This window comes from Hoplias malabaricus, unplaced genomic scaffold, assembly GCF_029633855.1.
Source record: "Hoplias malabaricus isolate fHopMal1 unplaced genomic scaffold, fHopMal1.hap1 scaffold_93, whole genome shotgun sequence".
NCBI lineage: Eukaryota > Metazoa > Chordata > Actinopteri > Characiformes > Erythrinidae > Hoplias > Hoplias malabaricus.
Genome location: NW_027100904.1, coordinates 35,348 through 54,679, shown reverse-complemented (window position 1 = coordinate 54,679; position 19,332 = coordinate 35,348). Strand labels below are relative to the sequence as shown.

Sequence of the window (19,332 nt, the reverse complement as noted above, 5' to 3'; positions counted from 1 at the left end):
TGAGTGAGACGACTGGAGTGTGAATGAAATGATGGGAGCGCAAGTGAGATGATGGGAATGTGAATGAGATGACTAGAGTGTGAGTGAGATGATGAGAGTGTGAGTGAGATGACTGGAGTGTGAATGAGATGATGAGAGTGCTTGTGAGATAATGGGAGTGTGAGTGAGATGACTAGAGTGTGAATGAGATGATGGGAGTGTGAGTGAGATGATGAGAGTGTGGGTGAGACAACTGGAGTGTGAATGAGATGATGGTAGTGCAAGTGAGATGATGGAAGTGTGAATGAGATGACTGAAGTGTGAATGAAATGATGAGAATGTGAGTGAGATGATGGGAGTGTGAGTGAGATTACTGGAGTGTGAATGAGAAGATGAGAGTGCGAGTGAGATGATGGGAGTGTGAGTGAGACGACTGGACTGTGAATGAGATGATGGTTGTGTGAATGAGACGACTGGAGTGTGAATGAGACGATGAGAGTGCGAGTGAGATGATGAGAGTGTGAGTGAGATGACTGGAGTGTGAATGAGATGATGAGAGTGCGTGTGAGATAATGGGAGTGTGAGTGAGACGACTGGACTGTGAATGAGAAGATGAGAGTGCGAGTGAGATGATGAAAGTGTGAGTGAGATGACTGGAGTGTGAATGAGATGATGAGAGTGCGTGTGAGATAATGGGAGTGTGAGTGAGATGACTAGAGTGTGAATGAGATGATGGGAGTGTGAGTGAGATGATGAGAGTGTGGGTGAGACGTCTGGAGTGTGAATGAGATGATGAGAGTGCAAGTGAGATGATGGGAGTGTGAGTGAGATGACTGGAGAGTGAATGAGAAGATGAGAGTGCGAGTGAGATGATGAAAGTGTGAGTAAGATGACTGGAGTGTGAATGAGATGATGAAAGTGCGTGTGAGATAATGGGAGTGTGAGTGAAATGACTAGAGTGTGAATGAGATGATGGGAGTGTGAGTGAGATGATGAGAGTGTGGGTGAGACGACTGGAGGGAGAATGAGATGATGGTAGTCAAGTGAGATGATGGAAGTGTGAATGACATGATGAGAGTGCGTGTGAGATAATGGGAGTGTGAGTGAGATGAATAGAGTGTGAATGAGATGATGGGAGTGTGAGTGAGATGATGAGAGTGTGGGTGAGACGACTGGAGTGTGAATGAGATGATGGTAGTGCAAGTGAGATGATGGAAGTGTGAATGAGATGACTGAAGTGTAAATGAAATGATGAGAATGTGAGTGAGATGATGGGAGTGTGAGTGAGATGACTGGAGTGTGAATGAGATAATGGGAGTGCAAGTGAGATGATGGAAGTATGAATGAGACGACTGGAGTGTGAATGAGATGATGGGAGTGCGAGTGAGATGATGGGAGTATGAGTGAGGCAAGGGGAGTGCGAGTGAGATGATGGAAGTGCAAGTGAAATGATGGGAGTGTGAGTGAAACGACTGGAGTGTGAATGAGATGATGGGAGTGCGAGTGAGATGATGGGAGTATGAGTGAGGCAAGGGGAGTGCGAGTGAGATGATGGGAGTGCAAGTGAGATGATGGGAGTGTGAGTGAGACAACTGGAGTGTGAATGAGACTATGGGAGTGCAAGTGAAATGATGGGAGTGTGAATGAGACGACTGGAGTGTGAATGAGACTATGGGAGTGCAAGTGAAATGATGGGAGTGTGAATGAGTTGACTGGAGTGTGAATGAGACAACTGGAGTGTGAATGAGACTATGGGAGTGCAAGTGAAATGATGGCAGTGTGAGTGAGATGACTTGAGTGTGAATGAGATGATGGGAGTGCGAGTGAGATGAGTGGAGTGTGAATGAGATAATGGGAGTGCAATTGAGATGATGGGAGTGTGAATGAGAAGACTGGTGTGTGAATGAGATGATGGGAGTGTGAGTGAGATGATGGGAGTATGAGTGAGCGAAATAATGGGAGTGTGTGTGAAATGATGTGCGAGTGAAATAATGGGAGTGTGAGTGAGACGACTGGAGTGTGAATGAGATGATGGGAGCGCAAGTGAGATGATGGGAATGTGAATGAGATGACTGGAGTTTGAATGAGATGATAGGAATGCGAATGAAATGATGGCAGTGAGAGTGAAATGATGGGAGTGCGAGTGAGATGATGAGAGTGCGAGTGAGACGACAGGAGTGTGAGTGAGATAATGGGAGTGTGAATGAGATAATGGGAGTGTGAGTGAAATGATGGGAATGTGAGTGAGATGATGGGAGTGTGAGTGAGATGAGAGGAGTGTGAGTGAGTCGAGAGGAGTGCGAGTGAGATGATGGGAGTATGAATGAGGCAAGGGGAGTGTGAGTGAGATGACTGGAGTGTGAATGAAATGATGGGAGTGTGAGTGAGACGACTGGACTGTGAATGAGACGATGGGAGTGCGAGTGAGATGATGGGAGTGTGAGTGAGACGACTAGAGTGTGAATGAGATAATGGGAGTGCACGTGAAATAATGGGAGTGTGAGTGAGATAATGGGAGTGTGAGTGAGATAATGGGAGTGTGAGTGAGACAAGGGGAGTGCGAGTGAGATGATGGGAGTGTGAGTGAGACGACTGGAGTGTGAATGAGATGATGAGAGTGCGAGTGAGATGATGGGAGTGTGAGTGAGATCACTGGAGTGTGAATGAGATAATGGGAGTATGAGTGAAATGATGGGAGTGTGAGTGAGATGATGGGAGTGTGAGTGAGACGAGAGAAGTGCGAGTGAGATGATGGGAGTATGAGTGAGGCAAGGGGAGTGTGAGTGAGATGACTGGAGTGTGAATGAGATGATGGGAATATGAGTGAGATGATGGGAGTATGAGTGAGATGATGGGAGTATGAGTGAGATGATGGGAGTGTGAGTGAGATGAGTGGACTGTGAATGAGATGATGGGAGTGCGAGTGAGATGATGGGAGTGTGAGTGAGATGACTGGACTGCGAGTGAGATGATGGGAGTGTGAGTGAGATAATGGGAGTGTGAGTGAGACGAGGGGAGCGCGAGTGAGATGACTGAAGTATAAGTAAGGCAGAGTGACTCTGTGGCGTCATTGACCTCAAGAGATGAGAAGGTGCTGGGGGTGGGAGAGCAGAAGTCACAAGGGCAGAGAAGTGGGTGGGAGATTGCGCTGGAAGGGGTCAGAGGGAGCGGACACAGTGGGTTGCTGAGGGAGACAAACATTGAGCTGCGTATGTGTGTGTGTTGTGTACTATATGTGTGTGTATTGTAGAGTCTGTGTGTGTGTGTGTGTATGTGTTGTATTGTGGACTGTGTGTGTGTGTATTGTGGACTGTGTGTTTACTGTGGACTGTGTGTGTGTGTGTGTGTGCGTGTGTATATTGTGGACTGTGTGTGTATTGTGGACTATGTGTGTGTGTATTATGGAGTGTGTGTGTGTATATTGTGGACTGTGTGTGTGTATGTGTGTGTTGTGGACTGTGTGTGTGTGTGTATTGTGGATTGTGTGTGTGTATTGTGGACTGTTTGTATGTATTGTGGACTGTGTGTATGTGTATTATGGACTGTGTGTGTGTGTGTATGTGTGTGTTGTGGACTGGGTGTGTGTGCATTGTGTACTATGTGTGTGTGTGTGTATTGTGGACTGTGTGTGTGTGTGTGTGATGTGGACTGTGTGTGTGTGTGTCTTGTGGACTGTGTGTGTGTGTGTGTGTGTGTGTATTGTGGACTGTGTGTTTATTGTGGACTGTGTGTGTCTATGTGTGTTTTGTGGACTATGTGTGTGTGTATTGTGTATATTGTGGACTATGTGTGTGTATTGTGAACTGTGTGTGTGTGTGTGTGTGTGTGTGTGTGTATTGTGGACTGTGTGTGTGTGTGTGTGTACTGTGGACTATGTGTGTGTGTATTGTGGACTGTGTGTGTGTGTGTGTGTGTATTGTGGACTGTGTGTGTGTGTGTGTGTGTTGTATAGTGGACTGTGTGTGTGTGTGTATTGTGGACTGTGTGTGTGTGTGTGTGTGTGTGTGTGTGTAATGTGGACTATGTGCGTGTGTGTGTGTAATGTGGACTATGTGAGTGTGTATATTGTGGAATCTGTGTGTGTGTATTGTGGACTGTTTGTTGAATTGTGGACTGTGTGTGTGTGTGTATTGTGGACTATCTGTGCGTGTGTTGTAGATTATGTGTGTGTGTTTTGTGTACTGTGTGTGTGTGTGTGTTGTGTGTGTGTGTGTGTATTGTGGACTGTTTGTATGTATTGTGGACTGTGTGTATGTGTATTATGGACTGTGTGTGTGTGTATGTGTGTGTTGTGGACTGGGTGTGTGTGCATTGTGTACTATGTGTGAGTGTGTGTATTGTGGACTGTGTGTGTGTGTGTGTGTGTGTGTGATGTGGACTATATGTGTGTGTGTGTGTGTGTATTGTGGACTATGTGTGTGTTGTGGACTGTGTGTGTGTGTGTGTGTGTATTGTGTACTATGTGTGAGTGTGTGTATTGTGGACTATGTGTGTGTGTGTGTGTTGTGGACTAGGTGTGTGTGTATTGTGTATTGTGGACTGTTTGTATGTACTGTGGACTGTGTGTGTGTGTGATGTGGACTATATGTGTGTGTGTGTGTGTCTTTTGGACTGTGTGTGTGTGTGTGTGTGTATTGTGGACTATGTGTGTGTTGTGGACTGTGTGTGTGTGTTTATTGTGTACTATGTGTGAGTGTGTGTATTGTGGACTGTGTATGTGTGTGTGTGTGTGATGTGGACTATATGTGTGTGTGTGTGTCTTGTGGACTGTGTGTATGTGTGTGTGTGTGTATTGTGGACTGTGTGTGTATGTGTGTGTTGTGGACTGGGTGTGTGTGTATTGTGTACTATGTGTGTGTGTGTGTGTGTGTGTGTGTGTGTGTGTTGTGGACTGTGTGTGTGTGTCTGTATTGTGGACTGTGTTTGTGTATTGTGAACTGAGTGTGTGTGTGTGTGTGTGTGTAATGTGGACTATGTGAGTGTGTGTGTGTGTGCTGTGGACTATGTGTGTGTGTATTGTGGACTGTGTGTGTGTGTGTGTGTGTGTGTGTGTGTGTGTGTGTTGTATTGTGGACTGTGTTTGTGCATTGTGAACTGTGTGTGTGTGTAATGTGGACTATGTGAGTGTGTGTACTGTGGAATCTGTGTGTGTGTATTGTGGACTGTGTATGTGTGTGTATTGTGGACTGTGTGTGTGTGTTGTATTGTGGACTATGTGTGTGTGTATTGTGGACAGTGTGTGTGTGTGTGTTGTATTGTGGACTGTGTGTGTGTATGTATTTATTATGGACTGTGTCTGTGTGTGTGTTTATTTTGGACTGTGTTTGTATTGTGGACTGGATGTGTGTGTATAGTAGACTGTGTGTGTTTATTTTGGACTGTGTGTGTGTGTGTGTGTGTGTGCGTGTGTGTATTGTGGACTGTGTGTGTGTGTGTATATATATTGTGGACTGTGTGTGTGTGTACGTGTGTGTGTGTGTATTTTGGACTCTCTGTGTGTGTGTTTATTGTGGATTCTGTGTGTGTGTGTTTATTTTGGACTGTGTGTGTGTATTGTAGACTGTGTGTGTGTGCATTGTAGACTGTGTATGTGTGTGTATTGTGGACTGTGTGTGTGTGTGTGTTGTGGACTGTGTGTGTGTATTGTAGACTATGTGTGTGTGCATTGTGGACTGTGTGTGTGTGTGTATTGTGGACTGTGTGTGTGTGTGTGTTGTGGACTGTGTGTGTGTATTGTAGACTATGTGTGTGTGCATTGTGGACTGTGTGTGTGTTGTGGACTGAGTGTGTGTATTGTAGACTATGTTTGTGTGTGTATTGTGGACTGTGTGTGTGTGTGTGTTGTGGACTGTGTGTGTGTATTGTAGACTGTGTGTGTGCATTGTGGACTGTGTGTGTGTGTTGTGGACTGTGTGTGTGTATTGTTGACTGTGTGTGTGTGTATTGTGGACTGTGTGTGTATTGTGGACGGTGTGTGTGTGTATTGTGGACTTTGTGTGTGTGTGTTGTGGACTGTGTGTGTGTATTGTAGACTATGTTTGTGTGTATATTGTGGACTGTGTGTGTGTGTGTGTTGTGGACTGTGTGTGTGTGTATTGTAGACTGTGTGTGTGTGTATTGTGGACTGTGTGTGTGTGTTGTGGACTGTGTGTGTGTGTTGTGGACTGTGTGTGTATTGTTGACTGTGTGTGTGTGTATTGTTGACTGTGTGTGTGTGTATTGTGGACTGTGTGTGTGTGTATTGTGGACTGTGTGTATGTGTGTGTGTGTGTATTGTGGACTGTGTGTGTATGTGTGTGTTGTGGACTGGGTGTGTGTGTATTGTGTACTATGTGTGTGTGTGTGTATTGTGGACTGTGTGTTTATTGTGGACTGTGTGTGTGCATGTGTGTGTTGTGGACTGGGTGTGTGTGTATTGTGTACTATGTGTGTGTGTGTGTGTGTTGTGGACTGTGTGTTTATTGTGGACTGTGTGTGTGTATGTGTGTGTTGTGGATTATGTGTGTGTATTGTGTATATTGTGGACTGTGTGTGTGTGTGTGTGTGTGTGTCGTATTGTGGACTGTGTTTGTGCATTGTGAACTGTGTGTGTGTGTGTGTGTGTGTGTGTGTGTGTGTAATGTGGACTATGTGAGTGTGTGTACTGTGGACTATGTGTGTGTGTATTGTGGACAGTGTGTGTGTGTGTGTTGTATTGTGGACTGTGTGTGTGTATGTATTTATTATGGACTGTGTCTGTGTGTGTGGTTATTTTGGACTGTGTTTGTATTGTGGACTGGATGTGTGTGTATAGTAGACTGTGTGTGTTTATTTTGGACTGTGTGTGTGTGTGTGTGTGTGCGTGTGTGTATTGTGGACTGTGTGTGTGTGTGTATATATATTGTGGACTGTGTGTGTGTGTACGTGTGTGTGTGTGTATTTTGGACTCTCTGTGTGTGTGTTTATTGTGGATTCTGTGTGTGTGTGTTTATTTTGGACTGTGTGTGTGTATTCTGGACTGTGTGTGTGTATTGTGGATTGTGTGTATTTTTATTTTGGACTGTGTGTGTATTGTGGACTATGTGTGTGTGTATTGTAGACTGTGTGTGTATATTGTGGACTGTGTATGTGTGTGTATTGTGGACTGTGTGTGTGTGTGTTGTGGACTGTGTGTGTGTATTGTAGACTGTGTGTGTGTGCATTGTGGACTGTGTGTGTGTTGTGGACTGTGTGTGTGTATTGTAGACTATGTGTGTGTGTATTGTGGACTGTGTGTGTGTGTGTTGTGGACTGTGTGTGTGTATTGTAGACTGTGTGTGTGCATTGTGGACTGTGTGTGTGTTGTGGACTGAGTGTGTGTATTGTAGACTATGTGTGTGTGTGTATTGTGGACTGTGTGTGTATTGTGGACTGTGTGTGTGTGTGTGTTGTGGACTGTGTGTGTGTGTATTGTAGACTGTGTGTGTGTATTGTAGACTGTGTGTGTGCATTGTGGACTGTGTGTGTGTGTTGTGGACTGTGTGTGTGTATTGTTGACTGTGTGTGTGTGTATTGTGGACTGTGTGTGTATTGTGGACGGTGTGTGTGTGTGTATTGTGGACTGTGTGTGTGTGTGTTGTGGACTGTGTGTGTGTATTGTAGACTATGTGTGTGTGTATATTGTGGACTGTGTGTGTATTGTGGACTGTGTGTGTGTGTGTGTGTTGTGGACTGTGTGTGTGTATTGTAGACTGTGTGTGTGTATTGTAGACTGTGTGTGTGTGTTGTGGACTGTGTGTGTGTGTTGTGGACTGTGTGTGTGTATTGTGGACTGTGTGTGTGTATTGTTGACTGTGTGTGTGCATTGTGGACTGTGTGTGTGTGTTGTGGACTGTGTGTGTGTATTGTAGACTGTGTGTGTGCATTGTGGACTGTGTGTGTGTGTGTTGACTGTGTGTGTGTATTGTTGACTGTGTGTGTGTATTGTGGACTGTGTGTGTGTGTATTGTGGACTGTGTGTGTGTGTGTGTGTTGTGGACTGTGTGTGTGTATTGTAGACTATGTGTGTGTGTGTATTGTGTACTGTGTGTGTATTGTGGACTGTGTGTGTGTGTATTGTGGACTGTGTGTGTGTGTGTGTGTATTGTGGACTGTGTGTGTATTGTGGACCGTGTGTTTATTGTGGACTGTGTGTGTGTGTACATGTGTGTGTATTGTGGACTGTGTGTGTGTATGTGTGTGTGTTGTGGACTGTGTGTGTGTATGTGTGTGTGTTGTGGACTGTGTGTGTATTGTGGACCGTGTGTTTATTGTGGACTGTGTGTGTGTGTGTACATGTGTGTGTATTGTGGACTGTGTGTGTGTATGTGTGTGTGTTGTGGACTGTGTGTGCGTAATGTAGACTATGTGTGTGTGCATTGTGGACTGTGTGTGTGTGTGTGTGTATTGTGGACTGTGTGTATGTATTGTGGACTGTGTGTGTGTGTGTGTGTGTGTGTGTGTGTGTGTGTGTGTGTGTGTGATTTGATGTTACTTCATCAGTGTGGACTGTGTGGTGTGAAACTGCTGCGTGTCCAAACATTTTCAGAGCGGAGGTTTCCACCCACTTCCTAAACCTGAGCCTACATCCCAAATGGGAATCTTCCGGCTCCCCATCCCTCTCTATATATGGGTCAAAAGGAAATGTGTGTGTGTGTGAGAGTGTGTTTAAGTGTGTATTCATTACTCGATCTTTATCTTTTTCAGCCTGTGGGTGCAGAGTCCACCCGGAACCACACATTCACCCAGTGTCTCACACACTCACTCAGTCACTCACACTCACCCAGTCACTCACTCTCACAAAGTCACTCACACACTCACCCAGTCACTCACTCTCACAAAGTCACACACACACTCACCTAGTCACTCACACTCACCCAGTCACTCACATTCACCCAGTCACTCTCACAATCACTTAGTCACTCACACATTCACCGAGTCACTCTCACACTCACCCAGTCACTCACACATTCATCCAGTCACTCACACATTCACCCAGTCACTCTCACACTCACCGAGTCACTCTCACACTCACCCAGTCACTCACACATTCATCCAGTCACTCACACATTCACCCAGTCACTCACACTCTCCCATTCACCCAGTCACTCACACATTCATCGAGTCTCTCACACAGTCACTCACTCTCACCCAGTCACTCAGTCACTCACACACTCACCCAGTTACTCACTCTCACCCAGTCACTCACACACTCACCCAGTCACTCTCACACTCACCCAGTCACTCATACATTCACCCAGTCACTCACACACTCTCCCAGTCACTCACCCAGTCACTCACACACTCACCCAGTCACTCACACATTCACCCAGTCACTCACACATTCATCAAGTCTCTCACATAGTCACTCACTCTCTCCCAGTCACTCTCACTCTCACCCAGTTACCCACTCTCACCCAGTCACTCTCATACTCACCCAGTCACTCACACACTCTCCCAGTCACTCACACATTCACCCAGTCACTCACACATTCATCGAGTCTCTCACACTGTCACTCGCTCTCACCCAGTAACTCACACACTCACTTAACTCACCTAACCCTAGGTAACCCTAGACCTAACCCCCCCAGCCACCCCCAAACACACACACACAAACACACATTGGTCTACACCTGCAGGAAGTGTGTCTGACGGCGTTCCGTGCTCGGGCTGGTGTGGGAATGCAGAGGTCGGAATGCTGTTGGTGTTGGAACATGAATTTCACGGTGAATTGAATAATGGAGAAATATTAATTTCACGGGAGAATTACAACATGTGGAAACTTGTCTCACACACACACACACACACACAGTTCTAGACACTTTTTTGTCACAGTGAGAGTACACTGAACTTAACCCTATCTCTCCTTAAACAGCCCCCAAATTAAAAATGGCCTCTGTGTGTGTGTGTGTGTGTGTGTGTGTGTGTGTGTGTGTGTGTGTTAACAATATGTATGGAATGTTGGGCCTGCTGGGACATCTGCACATACACACATTATTTTCTTCACATATTATGAGTGTTTGTGTGTATTGGGGACTGTGTGTGTTTGTGTGTGTATTGTGGACTGTGTGTGTGTGTGTGTAATAAGTCGTATTTATATAGTGTATTTCTAATACCCAAGGTCACTTTACACAAGGAAAAAAAGAGAAAGGGAAGAATCTGCGGAGGAAGAAGCAAAAGCAGTGAGAAGAGGCAGGCCAAGACTTTGAGGTAAAGAATTCCAGAGCTTGGGGCCATATCTCTGAATGATCTCCACCAGCACTGTGTGTGTGTGTGTGTGTGTGTGTGCGTTTGGGGTGGGGGGGTGCTGCTTGTTTCTGATTGGACGCTGGGTGTGTGACGTTCTGAACTCTATAAATCAGAGGAACATCTGGAGAATTTGGGGCTGAAACCTGAGCACGAGGTGGTAATCGTCCAGTGGAGAGCAGAGAATGTTCCAGAGTGTCAGCAGAACCCTGTCGAGTGGTAAGTCAGGTTACACTGTGGTTCTGTCTCTGAGGACGAGGGTCTGGGTTGTCTCTGAAGACGAGGGGTCAGGGTTGTCTCTGAAGACGAGGGGTCTGGGTTGTCTCTGAGGACGAGGGGACTGGTTGTCTCTGAGGATGAGGGGTCTGGGTTGTCTCTGAAGATGAGGGGACCGGTTGTCTCTGAGGACGAGGGATTAGGGTTGTCTCTGAAGACGAGGGGTCTGGGTTGTCTCTGAAGACGAGGGGACCGGTTGTCTCTGAGGACGAGGGGACCGGTTGTCTCTGAGGATAAGGGGTCTGGGTTGTCTCTGAAGACGAGGGGACCGGTTGTCTCTGAGGATGAGGGGTCTGGGTTGTCTCTGAAGACGAGGGGACCGGTTGTCTCTGAGGATAAGGGGTCTGGGTTGTCTCTGAAGACGAGGGGACCGGTTGTCTCTGAGGATGAGGGGTCTGGGTTGTCTCTGAAGACGAGGGGACCGGTTGTCTCTGAGGATGAGGGGTCTGGGTTGTCTCTGAGGATGAGGGGTCTGGGTTGTCTCTGAAGACGAGGGGTCTGGGTTGTCTCTGAAGACGAGGGGACCGGTTGTCTCTGAGGACGAGGGGTCTGGGTTGTCTCTGAAGACGAGGGGACCGGTTGTCTCTGAGGACGAGGGGACAGAGTTGTCTCTGAGGATGAGGGGTCTGGGTTGTCTCTGAAGACGAGGGGACCGGTTGTCTCTGAGGATGAGGGGTCTGGGTTGTCTCTGAAGACGAGGGGACCGGTTGTCTCTGAGGACGAGGGATTAGGGTTGTCTCTGAGGACGAGGGGACCGGTTGTCTCTGAGGACGAGGGATTAGGGTTGTCTCTGAGGACGAGGGGACCGGTTGTCTCTGAGGACGAGGGATCAGGGTTGTCTCTGAGGACGAGGGGTCAGGGTTGTCTCTGAAGATGAGGGGACTGGGTTGTCTCTGAAGACGAGGGGACCTGGTTGTCTCTGAAGACCAGGGGTCAGGGTTGTCTCTGAAGACGAGGGGACCGGGTTGTCTCTGAGGACGAGGGGACCTGGTTGTCTCTGAAGATGAGGGGTCAGGGTTGTCTCTGAGGACGAGGGGACCGGGTTGTCTCTGAAGATGAGGGGTCAGGGTTGTCTCTGAGGACGAGGGGACCGGGTTGTCTCTGAAGATGAGGGGTCAGGGTTGTCTCTGAGGACGAGGGGACCGGGTTGTCACTGAGGACAAGGGGACAGTGTTGTCTCTGAGGATGAGGGGACCGGGTTGTCTCTGAGGACGAGGGGACCGGTTTGTCTCTGAGGACGAGGCTACCGGTTGTCTCTGAGGACGAGGGGTCTGGGTTGTCTCTGAGGACGAGGGGACAGTGTTGTCTCTGAGGACGAGGAGTCTGGGTTGTCTCTGAGGACGAGGGGACAGTGTTGTCTCTGAGGACGAGGAGTCTGGGTTGTCTCCGAGGACGAGGGGACCGGTTGGCTCTGAGGTCGAGGGGACAGTGTTGTCTCTGAGGACGAGGGGACAGAGTTGTCTCTGAGGACGAGGGGACAGGGTTGTCTCTGAGGACGAGGGGACCGAGTTGTCTCTGAGGACGAGGGGATAGTGTTGTCTCTGAGGACGAGGGGATAGTGTTGTCTCTGAGGACGAGGGGATAGTGTTGTCTCTGAAGATGAGGGGTCTGGGTTGTCTCTGTGGACGAGGGGCCTGGTTGAGGGAGCAGTGGGTGAATGAATGGATGAGTGAATGGAATAGTGGGTGAATGAATGGGTGAGTGAATGGAATAGTGATGAAGATGAAGTTCTTAAAGAACATGAATGGATGAATGAAGGGTTTAACTGATAACAATGTTAAAAAATGGACATATTTGTTTTCCTTTTTTCTCCTCCAGCTGTTACTGCAGCCGTGGCCGTGATACTGATCTGCAGCAGAATGGTGGAACCAACAGAACCCACAGAACCCACAAAACTCAACACAACATGGACCACAGGACTCCACACAAACGGTCAGGACCTGCACAACTTTCCTTTAGCATCAGTGTTGCCTTTAATAGTTTTTTATGTTTAATGTTTAACTTTGTGTGTGTATGTGTATGTGTGTGTGTGTGTGTGTGTGTGTGTGTGTGTGTATGTGTGTGTGTGTGTGTGTGTGTGTGTGTATGTGTGTGTGTGTGTGTGTGTGTGTGTGTGGCAGAGCCCCCAGTGTTAGCGATGGTGAGTCCCTGTGGATCGGAGCACAATGGATTCTGTTTGAACGGAATATGTTCCTTTTATCTGGAACTGAACTCCCCGAGATGCCAGTGAGAACCACACTCTACACAAACACACACTAACACACTCTACACAACCACACACTACTAACACACTCTACACAACCACACACTAACACACTCTACACAAACACACACTAACACACTCTACGCAAACACACACTAACACACTCTACACAAACACACACTAACACTCTACGCAAACACACACTAACACACTCTACACAAACACACACTAACACACTCTACACAAACACACACTAACACACTCTACGCAAACACACACTAACACACTCTACACAAACACACACTAACACTCTACACAAACACACACTAACACACTCTACACAAACACACACTAACACTATACACAAACACACACTAACACACTCTACGCAAACACACACTAACACACTCTACGCAAACACACACTAACACACTCTACGCAAACACACACTAACACACTCTATACAAACACACACTAACACTCTACACAAACACACACTAACACACTCTACACAACCACACACTACTAACACACTCTACGCAAACACACACTAACACACTCTACGCAAACACACACTAACACACTCTACGCAAACACACACTAACACACTCTACACAAACACACACTAACACACTCTACACAACCACACACTACTAACACACTCTACGCAAACACACACTAACACACTCTACACAATCACACACTACTAACACACTCTACGCAAACACACACTAACACACTCTACACAAACAAACACTAACACTCTACACAAATACACACTAACACACTCTACACAAACACACACTAACACACTCTACACAAACACACACTAACACACTCTACACAAACACACACTAACACACTCTACACAACCACACACTACTAACACACTCTACGCAAACACACACTAACACACTCTACGCAAAAACACACTAACACACTCTACACAAACACACACTAACACACTACGCAAACACACACTAACACACTCTACACAAACACACACTAACACTCTACACAAACACACACTAACACACTCTACACAAACACACACTAACACACTCTACACAACCACACACTAACACACTCTACACAAACACACACTAACACTCTACACAAATACACACTAACACACTCTACACAACCACACACTAACACACTCTACACAAACACACACTAACACACTCTACACAAACACACACTAACACACTCTACACAACCACACACTAACACAATCTACGCAAACACACACTAACACACTCTACACAAACACACACGAACACTCTACACAAACACACACCAATACACTCTACACAAACACACACTAACACACTCTACACAAACACACACCAACACACTCTACACAATCACACACTAACACACTCTACATAAACACACACTAACACTCTACACAAACACACACCAACACACTCTACACAAACACACACTAACACACTCTACACAAACACACACTAACACACTCTACACAAACACACACTAACACTCTACACAAACACACACTAACACACTCTACATAAACACACACTAACACACTCTACACAAACACACACTAACACACTCTACACAAACACACACTAACACTCTACACAAACACACACTAACACACTCTACATAAACACACACTAACACTCTACACAAACACACACTAACACACTCTACACAAACACACACTAACACACTCTACACAAACACACACTAACACTCTACACAAACACACACTAACACACTCTGCACAAACACACACCAACACACTCTACACAACCACACACTAACACACTCTACACAAACACACACTAACACTATACACAAACACACACTAACACACTCCACACAAACACACACTAACACACTCTACACAATCACACACTAGCACACTCTACACAAACACACACTAACACTCTATACAAACACACAATAACACACTCTACACAAACACACACTAACACACTCTATACAAACACACAGTAACACTATACACAAACACACACTAACACACTCTACACAAACACACACTAACACACTCTACACAATCACACACTAACACACTCTACACAACCACACACTAACACACTCTACACAAACACACACTAACACACTCTACACAATCACACACTAACACACTCTACACAACCACACACTAACACTATACACAAACACACACTAACACTCTACACAAACACACACTAACACACTCTACACAAACACACACAAACACACTCTACACAATCACACACTAACACTCTACACAAACACACACTAACACACTCTACACAATCACACACTAACACAATCTACACAAACACACACTAACACTACACAATCACACACTAACACACACTAATACTACACAATCACACACTAACACTCTACACAAACACACACTAACACTCTACACAATCACACACTCACACACTCTACACAACCACACACTCTACACAACCACACACTAACACTATACACAAACACACACTAGCACACTCTACACAATCACACACTCACACACTCTACACAACCACACACTCTACACAACCACACACTAACACAATCTACACAAACACACACTAACAGTATACACAAACACACACTAACACACTCCACACAAACACACACTAACACTCTACACAATCACACACTCACACACTCTACACAACCACACACTCTACACAACCACACACTAACACTATACACAAACACACACTAGCACACTCTACACAACCACACACTAACACACTCTACACAAACACACACTAACACACTCTACACAATCACACACTAACACAATCTACACAAACACACACTAACAGTATACACAAACACACACTAACACACTCCACACAAACACACACTAACACACTCTACACAATCACACACTAACACACTCTACACAAACACACACTAACACTCTTTACAAACACACAATAACACACTCTACACAAACACACACTAACACACTCTACACAATCACACACTAACACAATCTACACAAACACACACTAACAGTATACACAAACACACACTAACACACTCCACACAAACACACACTAACACACTCTACACAATCACACACTAACACACTCTACACAAACACACACTAACACTCTTTACAAACACACAATAACACACTCTACACAAACACACACTAACACACTACACAATCACACACTAACACACTCTACACAAACACACACTAACACGGTCTACAAAATCACACACTAACACACTCTACACAATCACACACTAACACACTCTACACAAACACACACTAACACACTCTACACAAACACACACTAACACACTCTACACAAACACACACTAACACACTCTACACAAACACACACTAACACACTCTACACAAACACACACCAACACACTCTACACAAACACACACCAACACACTCTACACAAACACACACTAACACACTCTATACAACCACACACTAACACACTCTACACAAACACACACTAACACACTCTACACAAACACACACTAACACACTCTACACAACCACACAAACACTCTCTACACAACCACACACTAACACACTCTACACAAACACACACTAACACTCTATACAAACACACACTAACACACTCTATACAAACACACACTAACACACTCTACACAAACACACACAAACACACTCTACACAGTGTCTGGAGCTGCAGGTGCAGGTGGTAACCGGGTGTGTGTCATTTCAGCTGTAATCCGACGTTCTCCGGGGAGCGCTGTGAGCACGTTCTCTTGATGATATCCAGTGGCATTCAGCCGGAGGAGATTGTGGGGATCTGCTGTGGAGTTCTGCTTCTGCTGGGATTCATCTCCATCTTAATCTACTGCTGCTACAAGAAACGGTAACTACTTGAGATTCTCGTGTCCAGATGAAAGTGCTGAGGGTTCTGAGCTTTGTGTTCCACTCAGCCGCTGTGGGACGTCCTCAGCTCTGAGGGGACACTGACTGGATCGCTGTAGAACATTTCTGCAGGACGTCTTCACCTACAGAGAAGAGGTTCTGCAGAGAGGGGTTCCTCTCGGTTCCTGACCGCAGAACTCTTCTTCATTTTATTGTGATTAAATATTGTTTGCAGTTTCATAAAGAAATCACTGTGTTTTGTTGCAGTTGCTGTAAATCTCCCCCGTCTAAGAACTATGGTCAGAACTCAGTGTGAACTGGACTCAGACTGGAACGCTCCACAACAGAACCCTCATGGAAGCAAATGCAGAACCGGGCCTCCTTCACCCAGTGTTGAACAGACCTTTAGTAAAGTCTAACTTAACTAAGCCAGAAGTGTGTCTGGGGGATCAGTAAATTCAGCTCTTCTTGAGAATAATGCTATTTATTAAAGCCTCCGTTTAATCTGTAAATTATAAACATTTATTTATTAGTGTCTCAGAAAATAAATTAAATTCCAAAAATTTTTTGTGCTGTGTTCAGTTTTAAATGTGTGTTTACTGTGTGCTGCTGTGTAAACAGTAAAACCTAAACATGGGTTTGGGAAAAGTTTAAAGTGCTCTAAAACACTCCAACCACAAGTGAAAATTAAAATTCATTCACATTAATTATTCATTAAAGAGTGTGAGTGAGTGTGTGTGTGTGTGACTGTGTTGCCCTGTGAAGGACTGGCGCCCCCTCCAGGGTGTATTCCCGCCTTGCGCCCAATGGTTCCAGGTAGGCTCTGGACCCACCATGACCCTGAACTGGATAAGGGTTACAGATAATGGATGAATGAATAATTATTCATTTATTGCTGTGAAAGTTTAAACTTCATAAAATATCACAACATAATCAATGTTATTTCTCTAGAAAAATAGATAACAATAAATAAACAGATTAAAGTCAGTATATAACCTCTGTATTGTGCAGCTGAGGAGTGTGTGTGTGTGTGTGTGTGTGTGTGAGAGAGAGAGATGGTGGACATTGGATCTGTGTTATGTGAATAATAAAAATAATGATAACAACTCTGATCTCCAGCTCGTTTTAAAATGTATTTTTTATGAATTCAGTAACAACAGAACAGACCTGTTTTCATTCACAGCGGAGAAAACTACACACAACTACGCAAAAGAACAAAAGGAAAATCATCAGTGAAACGCTGAGCTGTAAACGAGTTTCTGCTGAACACTGGAAGTGAATGAATGAATCCAGATGTTTGAAGCTAAAACAGAAATTCAAATCTTCCAAATGTATTTTATTAGAGACGTTTATCGTCTGCTTCCAGCTCTCAATCGTCTCCAGACCCTCCTCTTTCTGAAGATTCAGATCATCGTCATTAACAGCTCCTGAGAGTCTTCGTCCACCCTCCGTCCACTTCTTGAAAATCCACAAAGAATTTCTGAAACCCCCAGCTGTTATCAGTGTGTGAATGAAGGAGTGAAGAAATATTAGTAAAACAGTGAATATGCTGCGGTGTGAAAAGTCAAGCCCTGTTTGTTTTTATTTCTGTCCAAAGCAGCGTTAAACGTTAAACGCAGACGTGAGTCAAGACACAACCCTGAGCTCAGTGGGAGACCGAGGTCTGGGCTCAGTCCCTTTTTCAACAAACACCAGCAGCCTCCATCAATTTTTCTCTTGTCTCGTCTCCATAGACCTGTCTCACGTCTCGTCTCCTCAGACCTGTCTAACGTCTCGTCTCCTCAGACCTGTCTCACGTCTCGTCTCCTCAGACCTGTCTTACGTCTCGTCTCCTCAGACCTGTCTCACGTCTCATCTCCTCAGACCTGTCTCACATCTCGTCTCCTCAGACCTGTCTCACATCTCGTCTCCTCAGACCTGTCTCACGTCTCATCTCCTCAGACCTGTCTCACGTCTCGTCTCCTCAGACCTGTCTCACGTCTCATCTCCACAGACCTGTCTCACATCTTCTCAGACCTGTCTCACGTCTTGTCTCCTCAGACATGTCTCATCTCCTCAGACCTGTCTCATGTCTCATCTCCTCAGACCTGTCTCACGTCTCGTCTCCTCAGACCTGTCTCACATCTCCTCAGACTTGTCTCACTTCTTGTCTTGTCAGACCTGTCTCAAGTCTCGTCTCCTCAGACCTGTCTCACTTCTCGTCTCATCAGACCTGTCTCACTTCTCGTCTTCTCAGACCTGTCTCACGTCTTCTCAGACCTGTCTGACGTCTCGTCCGCTCAGACCTGTCTCACGTCTCGTCTCGTCAGACTTGTCTCACATCTCAATTCGTCAGACCTGTCTCACATCTTGTCTTGTCAGACCTATCTCACTTCTTGTCTCGTCAGACATGTCTCACTTCTCGTCTCCTCAGACATGTCTCACTTCTCGTCTCCTCAGACCTGTCTCACATCTCGTCTCCTCAGACATGTCTCACTTCTCGTCTCCTCAGACCTGTCTCACATCTCGTCTCCTCAGACCTGTCTCACTTCTTGTCTCGTCAGACCTGTCTCACTTCTCGTCTCATCAGACGTCTCACTTCTCGTCTCATCAGACCTGTCTCATGTCTCCTCAGACCTGTATCACTTCTCATCTTGTCAGACTTGTCTCACTTCTTGTCTTGTCAGACCTGTCTCATGTCTCATCTCCTCAGACCTGTCTCACTTCTCGTCTCATCAGACCTGTCTTGCTTCTCGTCTCCTCAGACATGTCTCACATCTC

At 45.7% G+C, this 19,332-nt stretch overlaps 2 protein-coding genes across 2 annotated transcripts; one reads left to right on the top strand and one right to left on the bottom strand.

Annotated features, from left to right (window-relative positions):
* Positions 1 to 3,055: 3,055 nt before the first annotated feature.
* Positions 3,056 to 6,248, bottom strand: LOC136682355 (putative uncharacterized protein FLJ46204; the record flags this gene model as incomplete). Its single annotated transcript, XM_066658843.1, has 4 exons — positions 3,056 to 3,073; positions 3,882 to 3,944; positions 5,804 to 5,872; positions 6,108 to 6,248. Coding segments are annotated over 4 exons (291 nt in total), but the record flags the coding sequence as incomplete, so codon positions are not given.
* Positions 6,249 to 10,312: 4,064 nt separating this feature from the next.
* epgn (epithelial mitogen homolog (mouse)) lies at positions 10,313 to 17,527 on the top strand. The gene is made up of 5 exons (XM_066658852.1): positions 10,313 to 10,440; positions 12,316 to 12,429; positions 12,618 to 12,723; positions 16,421 to 16,573; positions 16,840 to 17,527. The coding sequence occupies exons 1-5, from the start codon at positions 10,407 to 10,409 to the stop codon at positions 16,886 to 16,888; spliced, it is 456 nt and encodes a 151-aa protein (XP_066514949.1). The 5' UTR covers positions 10,313 to 10,406; the 3' UTR covers positions 16,889 to 17,527.
* Positions 17,528 to 19,332: the final 1,805 nt, after the last annotated feature.